At 43.3% G+C, this 21,678-nt stretch overlaps 1 protein-coding gene across 5 annotated transcripts in view; it reads left to right on the forward strand.

Moving 5' to 3' along the window:
• Window positions 1–21,307, forward strand: part of LOC117433097 (SUN domain-containing protein 2) — a 41,390-nt gene extending 20,083 nt beyond the window's left edge. For all 5 annotated transcript variants that reach the window (XM_059016759.1, XM_059016758.1, XM_059016756.1 and 2 more), the window contains 14 exons: window positions 128–193; window positions 438–531; window positions 2,586–2,647; window positions 3,093–3,220; window positions 3,914–4,153; window positions 4,751–4,828; window positions 5,158–5,201; window positions 5,625–5,787; window positions 6,722–6,955; window positions 7,454–7,538; window positions 9,719–9,834; window positions 10,844–11,011; window positions 11,406–11,498; window positions 17,331–21,307. In XM_059016759.1, the coding sequence (XP_058872742.1) occupies window positions 128–193; window positions 438–531; window positions 2,586–2,647; window positions 3,093–3,220; window positions 3,914–4,153; window positions 4,751–4,828; window positions 5,158–5,201; window positions 5,625–5,787; window positions 6,722–6,955; window positions 7,454–7,538; window positions 9,719–9,834; window positions 10,844–11,011; window positions 11,406–11,498; window positions 17,331–17,444 (1,685 nt within the window). In that variant the 3' untranslated portion in view covers window positions 17,445–21,307. The remainder of the gene's footprint in view (window positions 1–127; window positions 194–437; window positions 532–2,585; window positions 2,648–3,092; window positions 3,221–3,913; window positions 4,154–4,750; window positions 4,829–5,157; window positions 5,202–5,624; window positions 5,788–6,721; window positions 6,956–7,453; window positions 7,539–9,718; window positions 9,835–10,843; window positions 11,012–11,405; window positions 11,499–17,330) is intronic.
• The last annotated feature ends 371 nt before the right edge of the window (window positions 21,308–21,678 follow it).

The raw sequence follows: 21,678 nt of genomic DNA on the forward strand, positions 1-21,678 counted from the left end.
CCTCTTGAGTAGGTATCCGCTTGTATCGTACGGCACCCTGTATTGTATTGTATTGTATTTTATTGTATTGTATTGTGTTATCAGATAGTGTTGTTGCCCTGAGATTTTATCTGTGTGTGTTTTTTAGGTCGACAGCAGTCTGATGCAGGTACAGCCCAGGGATTTGCTTTGAGGGATGTCCTACTCTTACCAGGTACCTGATTTAATAATGTGCTTATAGGATGAGACGGTGAGCTATATCAAGCAAGGTCAAACTAACTCTACAGTACGTAGAGCGACAGCCCCATCTAGTGGTAGTATGTGGAAATTACAATACATATTGAGGATTCGTGTGACCAGGGTTGAATCACCAGCAGATATTACTGTATTTTGAATGTTTGATTAAATTAAGTCATGAACTTTGACCCTTGTCTCTCTCTCTCTCTTCCCCCCCCCAGGCAAGGCGATGGGCATGCTGTTCTGGTGGCTGGGGACGGCCTGGTACTGTCTGACCAGTGGGGCCTCGCTGCTAGACGTGTTTGTACTGACCAGGTCAGGATGAAAACCTTTTTCTTTCTTTCTTTCTTTCTTTCTTTCTTTCTGTTTCTGTTTTTTTATATTTACCTTTTTTCACTTTCTTTGCTGGAAATATTTCATAAGCACCTCCTGCTGCAAGTACATAAACCTTTATAATAGTCCACATGCAGATCTTGTTGTTGTTGACATACGTATAATCATGTAAAGTAGATACTGCCATTTCTGGGAACTATCAATCAGATGTTTCTCATGAGCACTAGAGGGTGCTGTTCTCACTGTGTGTAGTAGATGTTTGTCATGAGCACTAGGGGGTGCTGTTCTCACTGTGTGTAGTAAATGTTTCTCATGAGCACTAGGGGGTGCTGTTCTCACTGTGTGTAGTAGATGTTTCTCATGAGCACTAGGGGGTTCTGTTCTCACTGTGTGTAGTAGATGTTTGTCATGAGCACTAGGGGGTGCTGTTCTCACTGTGTTTAGTAGATGTTTCTCATGAGCACTAGGGGGTTCTGTTCTCACTGTGTTTAGTAGATGTTTGTCATGAGCACTAGGGGGTGCTGTTCTCACTGTGTTTAGTAGATGTTTGTCATGAGCACTAGGGGGTGCTGTTCTCACTGTGTTTAGTAGATGTTTCTCATGAGCACTAGGGGGTGCTGTTCTTACTGTGTGTAGTAGATGTTTGTAATGAGCACTAGGGGGTGCTGTTCTCACGGTGTGTAGTAGATGTTTCTCATGAGCACTAGGGGGTTCTGTTCTCACTGTGTGTAGTAGATGTTTCTCATGAGCACTAGAGGGTGCTGTTCTCACTGTGTGTAGTAGATGTTTCTCATGAGCACTAGGGGGTTCTGTTCTCACTGTGTGTAGTAGATGTTTGTCATGAGCACTAGGGGGTGCTGTTCTCACTGTGTGTAGTAAATGTTTCTCATGAGCACTAGGGGGTGCTGTTCTCACTGTGTGTAGTAGATGTTTCTCATGAGCACTAGAGGGTGCTGTTCTCACGGTGTGTAGTAGATGTTTCTCATGAGCACTAGAGGGTGCTGTTCTCACGGTGTGTAGTAGATGTTTCTCATGAGTACTAGTGGGTGCTGTTCTCACTGTGTGTAGTAGATGTTTGTAATGAGCACTAGGTGGTGCTGTTCTCATTGTGTGTAGTAGATGTTTGTAATGAGCACTAGGTGGTGCTGTTCTCACTGTGTGTAGTAAATGTTTCTCATGAGAACTAGGGGGTTCTGTTCTCACTGTGTTTAGTAGATGTTTCTCATGAGCACTAGGGGGTGCTGTTCTCACTGTGTGTAGTAAATGTTTCTCATGAGCACTAGGGGGTGCTGTTCTCATTGTGTGTAGTAGATGTTTGTCATGAGTACTAGTGGGTGCTGTTCTCACTGTGTTTAGTAGATGTTTGTAATGAGCACTAGGTGGTGCTGTTCTCACTGTGTGTAGTAAATGTTTCTCATGAGAACTAGGGGGTTCTGTTCTCACTGTGTGTAGTAGATGTTTGTCATGAGCACTAGGGGGTGCTGTTCTCATTGTGTGTAGTAGATGTTTGTAATGAGCACTAGGGATGTGCTGTTCTCACTGTGTGTAGTAAATGTTTCTCATGAGCACTAGTGGGTGCTGTTCTCACTGTGTGTAGTAAATGTTTCTCATGAGCACTAGGGGGTGCTGTTCTCACTGTTTAGTAGATGTTTGTAATGAGCACTAGGTGGTGCTGTTCTCACTGTGTAGTAAATGTTTCTCATGAGCACTAGGGGGTTCTGTTCTCACTGTGTGTAGTAGATGTTTGTAATGAGCACTAGGGGGTTCTGTTCTCACTGTGTGTAGTAAATGTTTGTAATGAGCACTAGGGGGTTCTGTTCTCACTGTGTGTAGTAAATGTTTGTAATGAGCACTAGGGGGTGCTGTTCTCACTGTGTTTAGTAAATGTTTCTCATGAGCACTAGGGGGTTCTGTTCTCACTGTGTGTAGTAGATGTTTCTCATGAGCACTAGGGGGTGCTGTTCTCACTGTGTTTAGTAGATGTTTGTCATGAGCACTAGGGGTGCTGTTCTCACTGTGTGTGTGTGTGTTCACAGGCAGAGTCACTTCCTGAAGAAGGCTGTGGTGTTTCTCTTGGCTCTGCTCCTGCTTGGCGTTGGTAAGTTAAGCCCCCTGACAGTGATACCCAGTGCTAGGTAAGCTCATTATAAAGGAGCCCCATGGTATTGACCCCGTCTATTGATTTCAGGTAGCACGAGTGTTCTAGTTTTAGCACTGGGGTGAAAACATCAGGGTTCTTATGTGTATTCAATGAATGATAGTGTTAAAGTATTTCATTAAAAGCAACAGTTAATTCAGACAGCCAAATGAATGAATACAATAAAGCTAAGAACCTAAATATATTCAACAAATATATAATAGTCCTTCAAAGGGGGGCAGTGATAATATTGTTAGTGCTAATAAGAGGTAGGAGAATGGATTCTAAGGTAGTGGTTAGCATTGTAATATTGCTAGTGCTAATATGAGGTAGGAGAATAGAAAGTCAGTCCTTACAGAGTGCTTTAAGCTGGCTCTTCTCTTCCTGTGCTGTCTCTGTGCTCTAGGGCTCTGGTGCTTGTACCCTCTGGTCTGGAACCAGTCTGACACAGTGGTACCAGACCCGGTTTGGAAGATGGTTGACGAGTCCAAAGCGGCGCTGTCTCAGGATAGCAAAGCACCGGCATCAAAGCAGGTAAAACAGGTACCACTTCCAACAGTGACATTGCACTGGGACACTACTGATGAGGTGACCTTTCACCCCTCCCAGCACTGACACTGCAGGGTGGGAAACTGATGAGGTGACACCTCTACCGGCCTCATAACAGCTGTGTGAAGAAGGCATTAAATGCGTATTGTATTTTTTTAAAAGCATTTCTTTCAAAGCAATAAATGAACAAAAAATGACCTTCTGGTACACACAATCTTTACAAATATCACAGTGTGCGTTTTTCTGGAGATTGAACTGGTCATTTCTAAGCCTCCTGTCTTTGTGTGTCTCTGTGCCTGTGACCCTTGTATCCCTCTGTCTCTGTGTGTGTGTGTCTGTATCTCTCTGTGTCTGTATCCGTGTCTCTGTGATAGAGACGCTAGCTGATTGCATTTTGACAGCTCGTGTCTCTGTCTCTCTGTCTCTGTGTCTCTGTGTGTCTGTGTTTATCTGTGTGTCTCTCTGTGTGTCTCTGTGAAGCCACTAGCAGATTGCATTTTCACTGCCTGTGTGTCTCTGTGTGTCTCTGTGTGTCTCTCTGTGTATCTCTGTGTATCTCTGTGTGATTGAGCCACTAGCAGATTGCATTTTCACTGTGTGTCTCTGTGCCTCTGTGTGATTTGAGCCGCTAGCGGATTACATTTTGAATGTCCGTGTCTCTGTGTCTTTCTGATCCAGGACTCGGCGCTATTGACCCGGCTGGCTGCGGTGGAGAGGCAGCTGCTCACCCTGAGTTCTCTCCGAGAGTCAGCACTGGAGAAGGTGGAGAGCATGGAGAGGGAGCTGGAGAGAGAGAAGGAGGAGCGTGGCAAGCAGAGGGAGAGAGCCCTGACCAGCGAGGGCGTGACTAAACTCATCCACACCGCCATCGGAGAGAGACAGGGCAGAGTCCAAGAGGAGGAGAGGGAGATGGTCAAGGTAAGAGAGAGGAGGAGGAGGAGGGAGAGAGTCAAGGTGAGAGAGAGAAGGAGAGAGAGATGGTCAAGGTGACAGAGAGGAGGAGGAGGGAGAGGGTCAAGGTGAGAGAGAGGAGGAGGAGGAGAGAGAGAGAGAGAGTCGAGGAGAGGGAGAGTTAAGATGAGAGAGGACGAGGAGGAGAGGGAGAAAGTCAAGGTGAGAGAGAGGAGGAGAGGGTCAATGTGAGAGCGAGGATGAGGAGAGGGAGAGAGGTGGGAGGGGGTGAAGGTGAGAGGGAGAGGAGGAGATCAAGGTGTGAGAGGGGGACAGGGACATGAACAGGGAGAAAGGACAGAGGGGGTGAAAGTGAGAGGGGTGAGGGGTGAGAGGGAGACACAGAGACAGAGGAGAGGGTGAAGATGAGAAGAGAATGAGAAGGAAGGGGCTAAAGGTGAGAGAGGAAAGGGGGAGAGGGGAGATAGCAGGATAGAAGTAAGAGGGCCATAAGTGAAGGGGGAGTGGGAGAGAGCGAGAAGGAGAGAGCAGGGGAAAGCTTCAGAAAAGAAGGAGGAGAGGCAGGGAGTGCAATGTAACAAAACCCTCTATTTGTTTCCACAGGAGGAGATTAAGCTTTTACTGCAGGACAGGGAGGAGAAGTGGAGGGAAGAGCTGGAGCAGCTCCATCACAAATCAGAGGTATTCAGAAACAGGAGCGCAGCACTGGGGAAACCCATCGCCTTGAGGGGTGGAGAAGTGACAGGAAGCAGGTCACAATGTCCTGAAAACACATTTCCTTTTCTCCACTAGATCTTTTTGTATACTGCTATTAAAGAAGGACCGGCAAGTTTAACATCACAGGGCAATTCTCTGCTGATAGTTAGAGGGACTATAGACTGCTTTTGGATATGTGACTCTAAGGGTTTTAGAAACAATACTATGCTGTAATTTCCAATAGAACAGGACACAGCAGCTCTTTAAAGCTCAGCCCAGGTTGCTGAAATTCTTTTTAATCTTTTTCTCCTCAGAGAGTTCAAACCGAGCTGTCTCAGATGAAATCTGGATTCCAAGGGTATGTATGTATGTATGTATGTATGTATGTATGTATGTATGTATGTATGTATATGTACGTCTGTGGGTGTGTATATATGTATGTTTGTGAATATGCATGAGTGTATGTATGTAGGTATGTGTGTACACACGGGTGTATGTATATGAATGATATAGGATGTGTAGGTATAACAGATTTCCTGGAAGGCAAGGCAAACAAACCAAGAACTAGTATCAACGTGTGTTTCTTTCAAAACTGCACATTTGAGACTTGCATACTGGGTGGAGGTGCAGGGCAGGTAAGATTCATGGAATTATTGTGTTCGCTTCAATCACTCAAGTCCTGCCGTGGTTCCTGAGATTGTAGCGGGACAGTTTGATTGCTGAAAGTACTTGGCTGCTGTACAAACTCTTTGATAACCCGCTCCCTGCTCCCCTTGCCCAGCCGCCTGTCTGAAGATCACACCAGGCTGCTCTCTGAGCTGTCCCGTCTGGAGCAGCAGCTCCACGCTCTGCGCAGCGAAGTGACCGGACTGACCAGCGCCCAGAGCACCATGCAGAGGGAGCTGGAGACACTGCCCGCCACGCTGCACACCATGAAGACTCAGGTACTGAACTGAACTGGGCAGGGTTCCATCAGCACCGTGAAAGCTGGAGGCTTGTTGGTCAAGTGGTTAGAGAAAGGGTTCTTGTTACCAGGAGGTTCCTGCTTCAATCCCAGCTCAGCGACTGACTCACTGCATGTGACCCTGAGCAAGTCCTTGTGCTCCGTCCTTCGGATGAGACGTAAAACAAACAAGGTCCTATTGTAAGTGGCAATTCTGATGCATAGTTCTTCCCCTAGTCTCTGTGTAAGTCACTTTTGATAAAAGAGTCTACTAAATGACTAATTTAATAAAACAATTTTAAAAAGCAGGCTCGTCTCGATCCCAGCATCAAACTGGGGCTCCAGCCTCTTCCATCTGCAGTCCACAGTCCAATCTGCACCCAGACACATTACACACAACGTCACCTGGATGCGCCACGTCTCCATCAGCACCATGAAACCAGGCTGTAAAACTCAGTCTCATCGCCTTCCAATATCAAGCAGGTTCCATCTCCAACCCAGTCTGGAACCAGATATTCTACAAAAAGTAAAAGGTTCACTTGTGTGCATCTCATCTTTGTATAATTGCTCTTTATAAATCACCATCCTCCAATATTTCCTTGACAATACAATCTTCTCACAGCCCTCATGCTCTGCCTGTTTTTTTCTTCTGTAGTCTGATGTTAAAAGCCTGACTTGGCTTGCATGTTTCACATTGGACGCTTATTAGGTAACTTCCACCATCAGTGTGGAGAGGTCGAGTTCTGCCAGCCCGCAATCCTAACTGGGGCTGACAGACTGACAGACAGACAGACAGGATTTGAAATGGATTTGATCTGCTGCTGATGGAAAATGAGTCTGGTTTCAAACCACTTTCAAGTCAGTCCCAGTTAGAAATGGAAACACTGACATTTTCATGATCCAACTCTCTCTCTCTCTCTCTCTCCCTCTCTCAGGTGCAGTCGGAGGTTGGGCAGTGGCTGAAGCAGTACCTCTCCGAGACAGAGGGGGGTGCTGCTGCGTCGCTGGTGGAGCGGGAGGAGCTGCAGGGGGCGCTGCAGGAGCTGGAGAGCAGGATCCTGGAGAGACTGTCTGAGGAGAGAGTGCGCAGAGAGTCGGACACCATCGGAATGGCGCACTCCATCGGAGACACCTTGCACCTGGCTGGTGTGGGCGGAGTCACAGAGCAGGTGAGACTGACTGACACACCCAAACCAGGGAGAGTCACCAGGGACCTCATAATCACTTCATACTCTCACCTGATACTGTAAACTACTACAAAGACACGCTGGTTAATCTAACCTTTAATACAAGGTCTTGTTGTCGATCAGCCCATTCATTTTGAAAATACAGAAACCAACGTTTGTTAATACAGTACACATAAGAGGGAGGGGAGCATTAAACAAATCCTGAGCAGAAATCATCTTGTTAAGGAGAAAAGGTATACAGCCCATCCAAATGTATTGCTTTTACACTTCAAGCTGCACCGCATGATAGCTGAGGTATACTGTGCTGTACCTCGAGGTACCACAGATTTGCCGTGGCACAGGGGAAGTTTTCCACGGAACACACGGTTTATCTATGGTAAAAGAACCCATAACTCTGCTGTGAATACAGTCGATTAGAACACAAAGGAGCTTGTTAGCTGTTTGTAACGCCTGTCCTGGTCTCTTTGTGTGTGTCTGCAGGCTGTGCACAGGATAGTGCAGCGCGCTATTAATCTGTACAGAGCTGATGGGATCGGACTGGTAGACTATGCCTTGGAGTCAGCAGGTAAGAGCTGCCCATCATAATACTGAGACAGCTCTGTTACAGAGAGCTGAAAGAGTAAGTAGAGGGGTCCTTAACAGTGTAGCATCACACGTCCCCACGTGTTGCTACAACTGTTTAAATAGCTTCCCTGTAATTTTTCTTTTCATTGTTAACATCCTAACTTTTTATACTTAGAACTTTAAAGTCTGCTTCAAAGCTCTTTTCAAAATGTCTGCTGTAGTGCACTGATAGTGTAAGGATTGATGCCCACATTGTCAAACAGGTAACACAGCAAAACGATCCATGATGTGGTACGGAAAAGAAAATCCAGAGCACTTTTTTGTTGTTTTGTTTTTTTGTTGTTTTTCCAGCAGTGATTTAGAGGAGGGGTTCTCAAACCTTTGGAAACCTGTGTGACGACCCCCCCACCCCCCCCCACCCCCCAACCCCCACACCGCAGTGCGATATTATTCCTGCCGTCAAGGGCACCGGAATAAAATAAAATAAAAATATTTTTAGCTAATATAAAGTGCACCTTTATTTCAACCCATCATCTCAACTGTAAAATAAATAACCAGATTACAAAATGAAACCGTGACATAATACTAGAAACACAGAGGCGGAAGCATTTAAATCAACAGCAAGCCTATCATTCGTGTCACTTGTGTGTTTCTGCTTCAGGATGGTCGTTCTGTGTGAATTAACATTTAATTTTGCCATCAGAAATGGAGCGAAGCATCGAAAACTTGCATATAGTATCGGTACCGTCTACTTGTAACTCCTCTGATTTGCAAATAACGCCTGTTTCTTTAAGTTCCCCTTTCAAAGTCTCTTCTTTTAAGAAACATGTGTTACTGTCTGAAAAATGTGTGTTTTACCTTTCACAGACAACAGGATGCAGTTCTGAGAGCTGGAAGTACTTGCAAACAAATGGAGTTCACCAGTGATTGTGGCAATAATCATAGCATTGTCCAAGGATTGTGGCAAATTGAGAAACAGTGTGAAACATGAAAAAAACCCTTAACATTTGTACAGGCGCTAGCACTTTATACACAACTATATACACATACAAACAAGCATCTGGACACTCAGTAAACACGGCGAGAGGTCTGGCTTCATATCCTTTACGGTTAAGGATTAAGTGTATATGCTCTGTCAATATTTTTTGTGATCACGCGACCCCCCCCCCCCCCCCTTTTGGGTCGCGACCCCCAGTTTGAAAACGCTGACTTAGAGGACAGATCTCAAACCCCAGTGCACTAGAGCGGCCATTTTGAAACACTTTAAAGTCATAAGTGTAATAAATTGTCAGGGTGTTAACAATGAAAAGAAAAATGACAGGTACATTATTTAAATATGCAGCAACATGTGGGGACGAATAAAGCTATATTTTTTAGGAACCCTGCTGCTTACTCTAACTGTGGAGAAAACAATGTTAATGCAACTGTTTCTGAAGTTTCACGTCACAAACTCCCCATTGATACAGATTGCTTGATTTCCTCCAAATAACAGGGATGAAAATACCACTCTTACTGCATAGCAGTTTCACCAACACAAGGGTTTAATACAAGCATGATTAACAGCACTGTGTAGGTAACAAGCTTACTCTTAAAACCAGGAATGGAGCTGCTGTGCTATGGGAGTTATTTCCATCCCATGTTAGCACTGCACTGGATTACATTGACAGTTTGATCGACATGTCAAAGTGGTTTAAATGATATTGTTACTAGTGCTGATGAGAGGAAAGAAAATTAAGAATTTTAAGAACATAAGAAAGTTTACAAACGAGAGGAGGCCATTCAGCCCATCTTGCTCGTTTGGTTATTAGTAGCTTATTGATCCCAGAATCTCATCAAGCAGCTTCTTGAAGGATCCCAGGGTGTCGGCTTCAACAACATTACAGATCTTTGGAAAAATAACACTCCTTCAAACTTGCCACCACAAGCTTGAACATACCTGCTGTACAGTGGTAGAAATAGCACTGTACTGTCCTCTCCTTGCATTGTTAAAAACCAAAGGTAGAAGTATAAGAATCTAAGACAAGTAGACAGATGTTTGAAGAACACTGATGAAGGCAGTAGAGCCCAAATGCTTGTCTGCATGACTCAGTTTCTTCTAGTTTTCCTTCTTGTTCTGACTGAGTGTGTTGAGGTTCTGGATGACTGTTAATCCCCTCCTATGTTGTTTTGTGTGGGGTGCAGGTGCCAGTGTGATCAGCACGCGCTGCTCAGAAACCTATGAGACGAAGACCGCTCTGCTCAGTCTGTTTGGCATCCCTCTGTGGTATCACTCCCAGTCTCCGCGCGTGGTGATACAGGTAAGAGACAAGAGAGAGCAAAAACACACACAGACCTCTGCAGTACACTCAAATAACAGAAGATTTCCATGAATCTTACCTCTCCTGCACTGCCATTAGCGACACAGCTCGCACTGCCATTAGCGACACAGCTCGCACTGCCATTAGCGACACAGCTCGCACAGCCATTAGCGACACAGCTCGCACTGCCACTAACGACGCAGCTCGCACTGCCACTAGCGACGCAGCTCGCACTGCCACTAACGACGCAGCTCGCACTGCCACTAACGACGCAGCTCGCACTGCCACTAACGACGCAGCTCGCACTGCCACTAACGACGCAGCTCGCACTGCCACTAGCGACGCAGCTCGCACTGCCACTAGCGACGCAGCTCGCACTGCCACTAGCGACGCAGCTCGCACTGCCACTAACGACGCAGCTCGCACTGCCACTAGCGACGCAGCTCGCACTGCCACTAGCGACGCAGCTCGCACTGCCACTAGCGACGCAGCTCGCACTGCCACTAGCGACGCAGCTCGCACTGCCACTAACGACACAGCTCGCACTGCCACTAACGACACAGCTCGCACTGCCATTAATGACACAGCTCGCACTGCCACTAACGACACGATGATAGTGATGAAAAAAATAACTGATCATTTTGTATTTACAGGAATGATGGGATTGTACGTTACTAGAGCTTCAATGTAGTTTTCTGCAGGGATGGAAATAAGACTCCAGTTTGATCCATTCCTGGTTTTACTAGGAATTTAATAAGACTGACCACCTGAGCTTGTTACCTATACCATGGGGCTAATCCGGCTCTTACTAAAACCTGGAATGGATCACCCAGCTATGCACTAGGAGACTTGCTGTATTTTACTTCTGTATTGCTACTATGCATTTCAACTAAATTCGCTGACATGCTTTTATGGATTGTGGTTCTCATAAAAACAACATCATTTGGGAATGAAAAAGGGTGACTCAATCTCCCGATCCCCCAATCTCTCTCTCTTTCTCTCCCCTCAGCCAGATGTGCTCCCCGGTAACTGTTGGGCGTTTCGGGGGTATCATGGCTTTGTGGTGATTGAACTGGCCTCTCGCATTCGCCCCACTGCTGTGACTCTAGAACACATCCCCAAATCCATCTCTCCCATGGGCAAGATCGACAGTGCACCCCGGGACTTTGCAGTCTACGTACGTACTCACCTGATCCCCACAGAACAGACCCCACCTCAAGTGTCATGGTTATGGTATATGGGGTTAAGCCTGAGGAAAGCAGTGTGGCTCTAGTGGAGCTGAGGACTGGGAGGGAGGGAAGCATTGTGGCTGTAGTGGTTAGAGCTGAGGAGGGACTGGGAGGAAGGGAAGCAGTGTGGTTCTAGTGGTTAGAGCTGAGGAGGGACAGAGGGAAGCAGTGTGACTCTAGTGGTTAGAGCTAAGGAGGGAGGAAAGCAGTGTGGCTCTAGTGGAGCTGAGGAGGGACTGGGAGGGAGGGAGGGAAGCAGTGTGGCTCTAGTGGAGCTGAGGATGGACTGGGATGAAAGGAAACAGTGTTAGTAAATGTGTAATGAATGTGTGTTCTTCTAAGGGTTTGGACAATGACTCTCAAGAAGAGGGCACTCTTTTGGGACGTTTTACTTACGATCAGGATGGAGACCCTCTTCAGACCTACCAGCTAAAGGTGAGGACTGGATCTGTACAGAGAACACAATACACAGTAATTCCTGTCTTGTCTATATGTTACTCAACTTACTACATTTAACTAAGGCTGAGCCAATGCATCGATTTATCGATGCATCGTATCGTTTAACAACTATCGATAGTCAAGCCTGCGCATCGTTTTTGTGTAAAGGGTTTAAGCAAATTTGAAATCAGCCATTATTTTTTGCATTAAGTGCAGAGCTTCTCTGCTCCCCTCAGGTCTGACTCACTGAATCTTCTCACCTTCTCCCCCCTGCCCCGCCCCTGTGAGTGTTTACTGATGGGATTGGATCTGTGCAGGAGTTAAGAGCGTTGTGCTAGAATTACAAATACTGTCTCGACCGAGCTGCAATGCCTTCCGATGTTTGACAGTTGTTTTCTGAAGTAAGATGGCAAGACAGAATAGTATAGAAAGTAATGTTTGGGATACTCCGGTAACACAACTAATTTGCATGACCGTTTAATGAGATGCAGAGGTCACGCGAGCCTTTAAAAATGTGCATTTGTAAAAAGCAAACCATCTCACGTAAACAAGAGCGTTTGCTGGTCTGCACTCTGTTCTGACAGCTAAAACCCCGTTCTGGTGGTTCACAAGATACAGGTATCTTAATGCGTTTGCTGCAAATTTTGCGAAAGCAGGAAAGATGTTGGAATAGTTCTCAATAAAAACCCTGCAGACCTCAACCATGGTCTTAAAACCATGATTTCTGAGCATGTGTTTTACTTGTCCAAATTCATAGTCAACAGGCAAGATGCTCTGATACAGATTAGTGAGTCGCTACCAGGGACGAACGCAGTACTATATGAGATACTGAGACCTCCGTGTTTTTTTTGTTTGTATGTTTAAAGAGGATGCAGAGAGTAGTGGAACCGTTTTAGAAACGCACTGCTGTTATTTGCGTTTTATTAAAATGTCTTGCTTATTTTTTCTTTTGATTGATTTAAACTACTTTTTTTTTGGATTTTGCTTTGACACCCAACTTGTACAAATCAACATGAAAAGGTAAAAAAAAAAATATATATATATATATATATACATACACACACACATACAGTGCCTTGCGAAAGTATTCGGCCCCCTTGAACTTTGCGACCTTTTGCCACATTTCAGGCTTCAAACATAAAGATATGAAACTGTAATTTTTTGTGAAGAATCAACAACAAGTGGGACACAATCATGAAGTGGAACGAAATTTATTGGATATTTCAAACTTTTTTAACAAATAAAAAACTGAAAAATTGGGCGTGCAAAATTATTCAGCCCCCTTAAGTTAATACTTTGTAGCGCCACCTTTTGCTGCGATTACAGCTGTAAGTCGCTTGGGGTATGTCTCTATCAGTTTTGCACATCGAGAGACTGAAATTTTTGCCCATTCCTCCTTGCAAAACAGCTCGAGCTCAGTGAGGTTGGATGGAGAGCATTTGTGAACAGCAGTTTTCAGTTCTTTCCACAGATTCTCGATTGGATTCAGGTCTGGACTTTGACTTGGCCATTCTAACACCTGGATATGTTTATTTGTGAACCATTCCATTGTAGATTTTGCTTTATGTTTTGGATCATTGTCTTGTTGGAAGACAAATCTCCGTCCCAGTCTCAGGTCTTTTGCAGACTCCATCAGGTTTTCTTCCAGAATGGTCCTGTATTTGGCTCCATCCATCTTCCCATCAATTTTAACCATCTTCCCTGTCCCTGCTGAAGAAAAGCAGGCCCAAACCATGATGCTGCCACCACCATGTTTGACAGTGGGGATGGTGTGTTCAGGGTGATGAGCTGTGTTGCTTTTACGCCAAACATAACGTTTTGCATTGTTGCCAAAAAGTTCGATTTTGGTTTCATCTGACCAGAGCACCTTCTTCCACATGTTTGGTGTGTCTCCCAGGTGGCTTGTGGCAAACTGTAAACGACACTTTTTATGGATATCTTTAAGAAATGGCTTTCTTCTTGCCACTCTTCCATAAAGGCCAGATTTGTGCAGTATACGACTGATTGTTGTCCTATGGACAGAGTCTCCCACCTCAGCTGTAGATCTCTGCAGTTCATCCAGAGTGATCATGGGCCTCTTGGCTGCATCTCTGATCAGTCTTCTCCTTGTATGAGCTGAAAGTTTAGAGGGACGGCCAGGTCTTGGTAGATTTGCAGTGGTCTGATAATTTCAATATTATCGCTTGCACAGTGCTCCTTGGGATATTTAAAGCTTGGGAAATCTTTTTGTATCCAAATCCGGCTTTAAACTTCTCCACAACAGTATCTCGGACCTGCCTGGTGTGTTCCTTGTTCTTCATGATGCTCTCTGCGCTTTAAACGGACCTCTGAGACTATCACAGTGCAGGTGCATTTATACGGAGACTTGATTACACACAGGTGGATTCTATTTATCATCATTAGTCATTTAGGTCAACATTGGATCATTCAGAGATCCTCACTGAACTTCTGGAGAGAGTTTGCTGCACTGAAAGTAAAGGGGCTGAATAATTTTGCACGCCCAATTTTTCAGTTTTTTATTTGTTAAAAAAGTTTGAAATATCCAATAAATTTCGTTCCACTTCATGATTGTGTCCCACTTGTTGTTGATTCTTCACAAAAAATTACAGTTTCATATCTTTATGTTTGAAGCCTGAAATGTGGCAAAAGGTCGCAAAGTTCAAGGGGGCCGAATACTTTCGCAAGGCGCTGTGTATATATATATATACAGAGCTCCCTCGTTATAATGCGGGTCTCGGGGGGGACACAATATGAGTGTTATAACTGGGTGGGGGGTGCTGCGGGACACACAACAACACACATCTGACTAAAATACAAACTGAAATCTCTCTGTAATGCACATATAGTGAAGCAACAGTGTAACTTTCCGTGAATTAACCATGCATAATGCACCGCATAATCAATGCTATATTTAAAAAAAAAAAAATAACATTCCCACTCGTGGATCATTTTAATGAGCAGTTTTTAAACTATAAATAGCCTGGCTAAACGGCGGTCAGGAGTTCCGTTCGAAGCGACAGACGAGCAAACCTACTGCGAGAAGGAGAGGGGAAGAGGGAATGGGCTCGCCCCAGGTTCGTCTCCCAGAGAAAGCCGGAGCTCCTCTCGCAGCAAAAAAGTAAATACGTTAGGAAAGATAATCACGTTCACAGTTTGAACAACACCGGTACTGTACTTACTGAAGAAATATTGCATGAATCACTAGTATAGGGAATTGGAGGATCTGCTGTAGGAGCGTTATATCCGAGGCGCTCTATAACTGAGAGCCTTATAGCGAGGGAGCTATATATATATACTGTATGTATGTATGTGTGTATATATATATATATATATATATATATATATATATATATATATATATATACAGACGTGCTCAAATTTGTTGGTACCCTTACAGCTCATTGAAATAAAGCTTCATTCCTCCTGAAAAGTGATGAAATTAAAAGCTATTTTATCATGTATACTTGCATGCCTTTGGTATGTCATAGAATAAAGCAAAGAAGCTGTGAAAAGAGATGAATTATTGTTTATTCTACAAAGATATTCTAAAAATGGCCTGGACACATTTGTTGGTACCCCTTAGAAAATATAATAAATAATTGGATTATAGTGATATTTCAAACTAATTAGTTTCTTTAATTAGTATCACACATGTCTCCAATCTTGTAATCAGTCATTCAGCCTATTTAAATGGAGAAAAGTAGTCACTGTGCTGTTTGGTATCATTGTGTGTACCACACTGAACATGGACCAGAGAAAGCAAAGGAGAGAGTTGTCTGAGGAGATCAGAAAGAAAATAATAGACAAGCATGGTAAAGGTAAAGGCTACAAGACCATCTCCAAGCAGCTTGATGTTCCTGTGACAACAGTTGCAAATATTATTAAGAAGTTTAAGGTCCATTGAACTGTAGCCAACCTCACTGGGCGCGGCCGCAAGAGGAAAATTGACCCCAGAGTGAACAGAAGGATAGTGCGAATGGTAGAAAAAGAACCAAGGATAACTGCCAAAGAGATACAAGCTGAACTCCAAGGTGAAGGTACGTCAGTTTCTGATCGCACCATCCGTCGCTTTTTGAGCGAAAGTGGGCTCCATGGAAGAAGACCCAGGAGGACTCCACTTTTGACAGAAAAACATAAAAAAGCCAGACTGGAATTTGCTAAAATGCATATTGACAAGCCACAATCCTTCTGGGAGAATGTCCTTTGGACAGATGAGTCAAAACTGAAGCTTTTTGGCAAGTCACATCAGCTCTATGTTCACAGACGAAAAAATGAAGCTTTCAAAGAAAAGAACACCATACCTACAGTGAAACATGGAGGAGGCTTGGTTATGATTTGGGGCTGCTTTGCTGCGCCTGGCACAGGGTGCCTTGAATCTGTGCAGGGCACAATGAAATCTCAAGACTATCAAGGCATTCTGGAGCGAAACGTACTGCCCAGTGTCATAAAGCTCTGTCTCAGTCGCAGGTCATGGGTCCTCCAACAGGATAATGACCCAAAACACACAGCTAAAAGCACCCACCCAAGAATGGATAAGAACAAAACATTGGACTATTCTGAAGTGGCCTTCTATGAGTCCTGATCTGAATCCTATCGAACATCTATGGAAAGAGCTGAAACTTGCAGTCTGGAGAAGGCACCCATCAAACCTGAGACAGCTGGAGCAGTTTGCTCAGGAAGAGTGGGCCAAACTACCTGTTAACAGGTGCAGAAGTCTCATTGAGAGCTACAGAAAACGTTTGATTGCAGTGATTGCCTCTAAAGGTTGTGCAACAAAATATTAGGTTAGCGGTCCCATCATTTTTGTCCATGCCATTTTCATTTGTTTTCTTATTTACAATATTATGTTGAATAAAAAATCAAAAGTAAATTCTATTAAATATGGAATAAACAATGGTGAATGCCAATTACTTTGTCAGTTTCAAGTTATTTCAGAGAAAATTGTGCATTCTTCGCTTTTTGTGAAGGGGTACCAACAAATTTGAGCACGTCTGTATATATATATATATATATATATAATTACTACTGTATATGCATAAAATGATGTAATTAACTTAATATGCGTAAGTTTTTAAAGTGTTACTTGCAATGTTTCACAGTAAACCACAGCTCCTTACAGTATTACTGCGTTTTCTTTTTTTTTTTTTTTTTTAACTCTTTCATAACGTCGGTGAATCAATGCATTGGCTTTTTTGGAGAACTATATATTGATAGTGAAAAATTAGGCATCGCCCCAGCCTTACATTTAACAGATAGCCCTGCTCATTGTGCAACGTCTCTCAATGCAGCAGCGCTGAAACACTTTGAAGTGGTTGATTTAATGTGTTTTGACCAAATAAGACACTGCTGAAGTGAGACTGGGGCATACAAACTCAGAAATTCCTGTAACCTAACATAGTACCAGATCATGTTTTATAATGAAAATGCATGTTTGTTGTAACATGTTAGTTACAATTTGTTATACTGCGCATTTGCCATGCTTTTTACTATGCTTTACCAAACATCTCTGTGCTTTACAATGCTTCCCTATGCTTTACCAGACCTCTCTGTGCTTTACAATGCTTCCCTATGCTTTACCAGACCTCTCTGTGCTTTACAATGCTTCCCTATGCTTTACCACACCTCTCTGTGCTTTACAATGCTTCCCTGTGCTTTACCATACCTCTCTGTGCTTTACAATGCTTCCCTGTGCTTTACCAGACCTTTCTGTGCTTTAGAATGCTTTAGCCTTTGCTTTAGCTGTCACTGTGCTTTGTTACACCTTGCTGTGGGACACTGCTCTAAGGCTGTCTGCACAGATTATTGACGACTGTCTCTCTCCCCTTGCAGGCTGATCAGATGGGTTCATTCGGACTGGTAGAGTTTCGAGTGCTGAGTAATTGGGGACACCCTGAATACACCTGCGTTTATCGGTTCAGGGTGCACGGGGAGCCAGTGAAGTAGCCCCCCAACCCGCAGACAACTGTTACAACACCAGACAGCAGGAATGAACAAACAAAACAAAAAAAAAATAAAAAAAACACATGCATATTTCTAGGCTTTGCAAATGCTGCCAGACCAAAAGCAACAAAAAAGAGAGACTTCTGAGAAATAAAATGAAACAACATCCCGTACTTGCACTTTTTTGTTTTTTTTTTGCAACTAAACGGCGATTGTGAAATGCTTTTCTTTTTTTTTAATAATAATACTATTTTCAGATACTTTGAACTGGCTTGAGGATGTTCAAAGCAGCTACTATAGAAAGCCTCAGAATTAATTCTACATGCATTCCTTTTAATGAATAACAGTTGTTTGAAGGTCTGCTCTAGGGGAGTCAGAATCTGCAGGCTGCTTCGTATAGTTGAGGGAACAGGTTTTCATTTAAAGTCAGATTTTTCCGATGCATTTTGGCTTTTCTGCTCATTAATGTGTCATACTGCGTGCGCCACCTACTGTACCCTAAGGGTATTGCACTATACCGGCCTTCCGCCACCTCGTAGGACTTGGGAGGCATTGCGCTGCCCCCTCTGGTCGCTGATGACACTTGGGATCAGGAATGGGTTGAATGCCATGGCTGCCCCAGAAGCTGTTATTTCAACACACATCTCTTGTGTCAAGCTCTAGTATTTCAGCGATATATATCCTGGCTATGGGCTGTTATTCATGTTAGTACGACTACCTTATAGTGTTTGAATGAGTTGGAGCTCAATCCCATGGATCTTACCCGCCCTTTGCCTCCATTCTCTATGTGGGTGTGCATGGGCGATTTTCAAAGGGACACACATTACAGCAAAAAATCAATGCAATGATCAAAGCACAGCACTGGCTGGAAAGCATGTCCGTCATTGGAAGAAGCAGCTGATTGGTTAATAACAGCAAAAAAGGCATCGAAGGGGCGGGGACAGTTTCACTTTCCACTGGTGAGCTGAGAATTGTATGTAAATATCATTTAAATTAAATCTTGCTGAAGTCCACAATGATTTTTGTAATTATTGTATTAGCTAGACCATGTGATTGGTCCAACAAATCTATTTAATTGTCAAACTAGCATGCTGCACTGAAGACTAATATGTGTGTATATATGTTTAAAAAGTTACATGCATCTTTGTATTGTTAATGTTTTGCAAACATGCAGGGAATGTAGGACTAGATTTCCCTGCCTTTGTATTCTGAATGAATCTGCAGTATTTACTATAATGAATGTTTGGGTAGATAGGTCAAAAGCACAGCTCTATGAAGTGAACAGTATTAATGTGTCTGCCTTCCTTTCTTGTTTGAGGGAGAATACAGTTTGGGTGTAGGGCTAGAGCTCATAAGGACATCTTTGTCCCCCATTGCTCCCCTTATAAATGTTTACCAGGGTATTTGTGCAGTTTTCCCATGCTTTACCCATGGCTATACTATGGCTGGTATGTCATTTCTATTAATAAGCTTTACCAGACCTCTCTGTACTTTACAATGCTTCCCTATGCTTTACCAGACCTCTCTGTGCTTTACAATGCGTCCCTATGCTTTACCATACTTCTCTGTGCTTTGCAATGCTTCCCTATGCTTTACCACACCTCTCTGTGCTTTGCAATGCTTCCCTATGCTTTACCATACTTATCTGTGCTTTGCAATGCTTCCCTATGCTTTACCATACTTCTCTGTGCTTTGCAATGCTTCCCTATGTTTTACCATACCTCTCTGTGCTTTGCAATGCATCCCTGTGCTTTAGATTTCACTGTACTGTATTAGACTTTGCTGTGCTTGTACTGTGGGACACTTTTATAAGGCGCTCTCTCTCATGCTCGCAAGGGATCTTCTCTGTCCTTCTAATTAGGTAGCAGGCTACAGAAACTGCAGCTATTTCTGCTGTGTATCTCTCACCCTTTCATCTAAAAAACCTCCTTTTTACATCCAGCTCCCTGAGAGGGTGACTGGTCCATGTTTGGTACTGGGAGAACGTTTAATTTCCTCCACTGTAACACTGCTTAGAGTCCGTCTCTCTGGGCTTGCTGTTTCGTTTGTGTCTGTCTGGTTTGCACTCCCTGATTCTCTGGTTTTTATTTGGTTACGATCTGCCAGTGTTTTATATTTCTTGCTCCCATTTTGCCATTTCTTACCCTCGAGCAAAGAACTAGGTAGAAAAAAGGCTGGTTTTGAGTATTTTTTTTTTCCATGGTAAATGTGTTATTTGTTAAAACAGTTATTTTATTGTATTACATGTTCCCATGTGTTGCTACAACTGTTTACGGAAGGTGTGTGTATTGTCTTAATAATTAGAACTACATTTCCCATCATCCTGCTGCTCACTGGTAAATCCATCTGAGTTACATATGTGAGCAGGAGAGTGATGGGAAATGTAGTTCTAAGTGGTCCATGTGGGTACATATGAAGCCATCTTGAGGCAGGTAATGCAATTTAAACGTTTAAAAAAGTGGTCAAAATGTAAAAAAATTAAAACAATACACACACCTTCCGTAAACAGTTGTAGCAACACATGGGAACATGTAACACAATAAAATAAAAAGGCCCTTATGTGCCCTTTAAGATCAGATTATTTGTCACAAACTGCCGGAGCAGGATTGTGATAGAGACGGCTTGTTTTGAGTCTCTTGTTTTCCATGGTAAATGTGTTATTTATTAACACAGTTCAGATCAGATTATTGACAGTGTCACAAGCTGTCGGAGCTGGATTGTGATAGAGACGGCTTGTTTTGAGTCTCTTGTTTTCCATGGTAAATGTGTTATTTATTAACACAGTTCAGATCAGATTATTGACAGTGTCACAAGCTGCCGGAGCTGGATTGTGATAGAGATGGCTTGTTTTGAGTCTCTTGTTTTCCATGGTAAATGTGTTATTTATTAACACAGTTGAGATCAGATTATTGACAGTGTCACAAGCTGCCGGAGCTGGATTGTGATAGAGATGGCTTGTTTTGAGTCTCTTGTTTTCCATGGTAAATGTGTTATTTATTAACACAGTTGAGATCAGATTATTGACAGTGTCACAAGCTGCCGGAGCAGGATTGTGATAGAGGCGGCTTGTTTTGAGTCTCTTGTTTTCCATGGTAAATGTGTTATTTATTAACACAGTTCAGATCAGATTATTGACAGTGTCACAAGCTGCCGGAGCAGGATTGTGATAGAGACGGCTTGTTTTGAGTCTCTTGTTTTCCATGGTAAATGTGTTATTTACTAACAGTTAAAATCAGATTATTGACAGTGTCACAAGCTGTCGGAGCTGGATTGTGATAGAGATGGCTTGTTTTGAGTCTCTTGTTTTCCATGGTAAATGTGTTATTTATTAACACAGTTCAGATCAGATTATTGACAGTGTCACAAGCTGTCGGAGCTGGATTGTGATAGAGACGGCTTGCTTTGAGTCTCTTGTTTTCTCTTGGGCTTCACCTGAGTCAAAGAGAGTGGAAATAAAGAAGTGTGGAAAACAAAACGAGCAACAGCAAAACAAGAAGGGACTTGAGAGAATGATGTTCTGCTGATGAGAGGGAAGACACTGTTTAAAAGCCTTGACACCTGTGCAATATTTCTGTAAAAAATAATAAACATTAGTACACTTGCTAAGGTTTGAAAATTAGGCTCCTTTGTTGTATAACATTGTATTCCTTTTTTTTTTTATTTGCACTGCTGTACATTACTGGTTAATGTTGTTTCAGACATATAATTATTATTTTATTGTTTTGCTTTTTGTAACTGTTTGTTTTCTAATTAATGTTCATTGAGAAACCTGACCTCAGAGCTGCTGCCCTTTTCACTGTTTCTATCAAAAGTCTGCTTTGCAAATAAGCCATCAGAGCTTCATTAAAAAAAAGATTCAACATCAACCCTGTGTCTGAGTGTCTGTTCTGTATACAATAGTTTAATCACTCATAAAATCAGCACTATAATAAATAAATACAGTATGTCAGTAACGTACATACCCTGTCTGATAATACTCAGCTTGTGCTAAACAATGTCAGCTTCTCTGAATATATGGAGGGAGCACCCTTTATCTTTGGGGTGAGGGAGGGAGGGAGGGAGCAGTTCAGTCTCCATCCTCCTGCTCAAAGTTATGCTGGACCTGGAGGTGTGCCGTGTGATGTCTGCACTGGGAGAAAGTTCAAAGCTGTGAAATCCTGTTTGACGTGCCTGGCATCTTTCTGTGAAACACACGTCAAGCCACACTATGAAGGGGCTGCTTTCAAGAGGCACAAGC

The sequence above is a fragment of the Acipenser ruthenus genome, chromosome 53, assembly GCF_902713425.1.
Source record: "Acipenser ruthenus chromosome 53, fAciRut3.2 maternal haplotype, whole genome shotgun sequence".
In the NCBI taxonomy this organism is placed as follows: Eukaryota; Metazoa; Chordata; class Actinopteri; order Acipenseriformes; family Acipenseridae; genus Acipenser; species Acipenser ruthenus.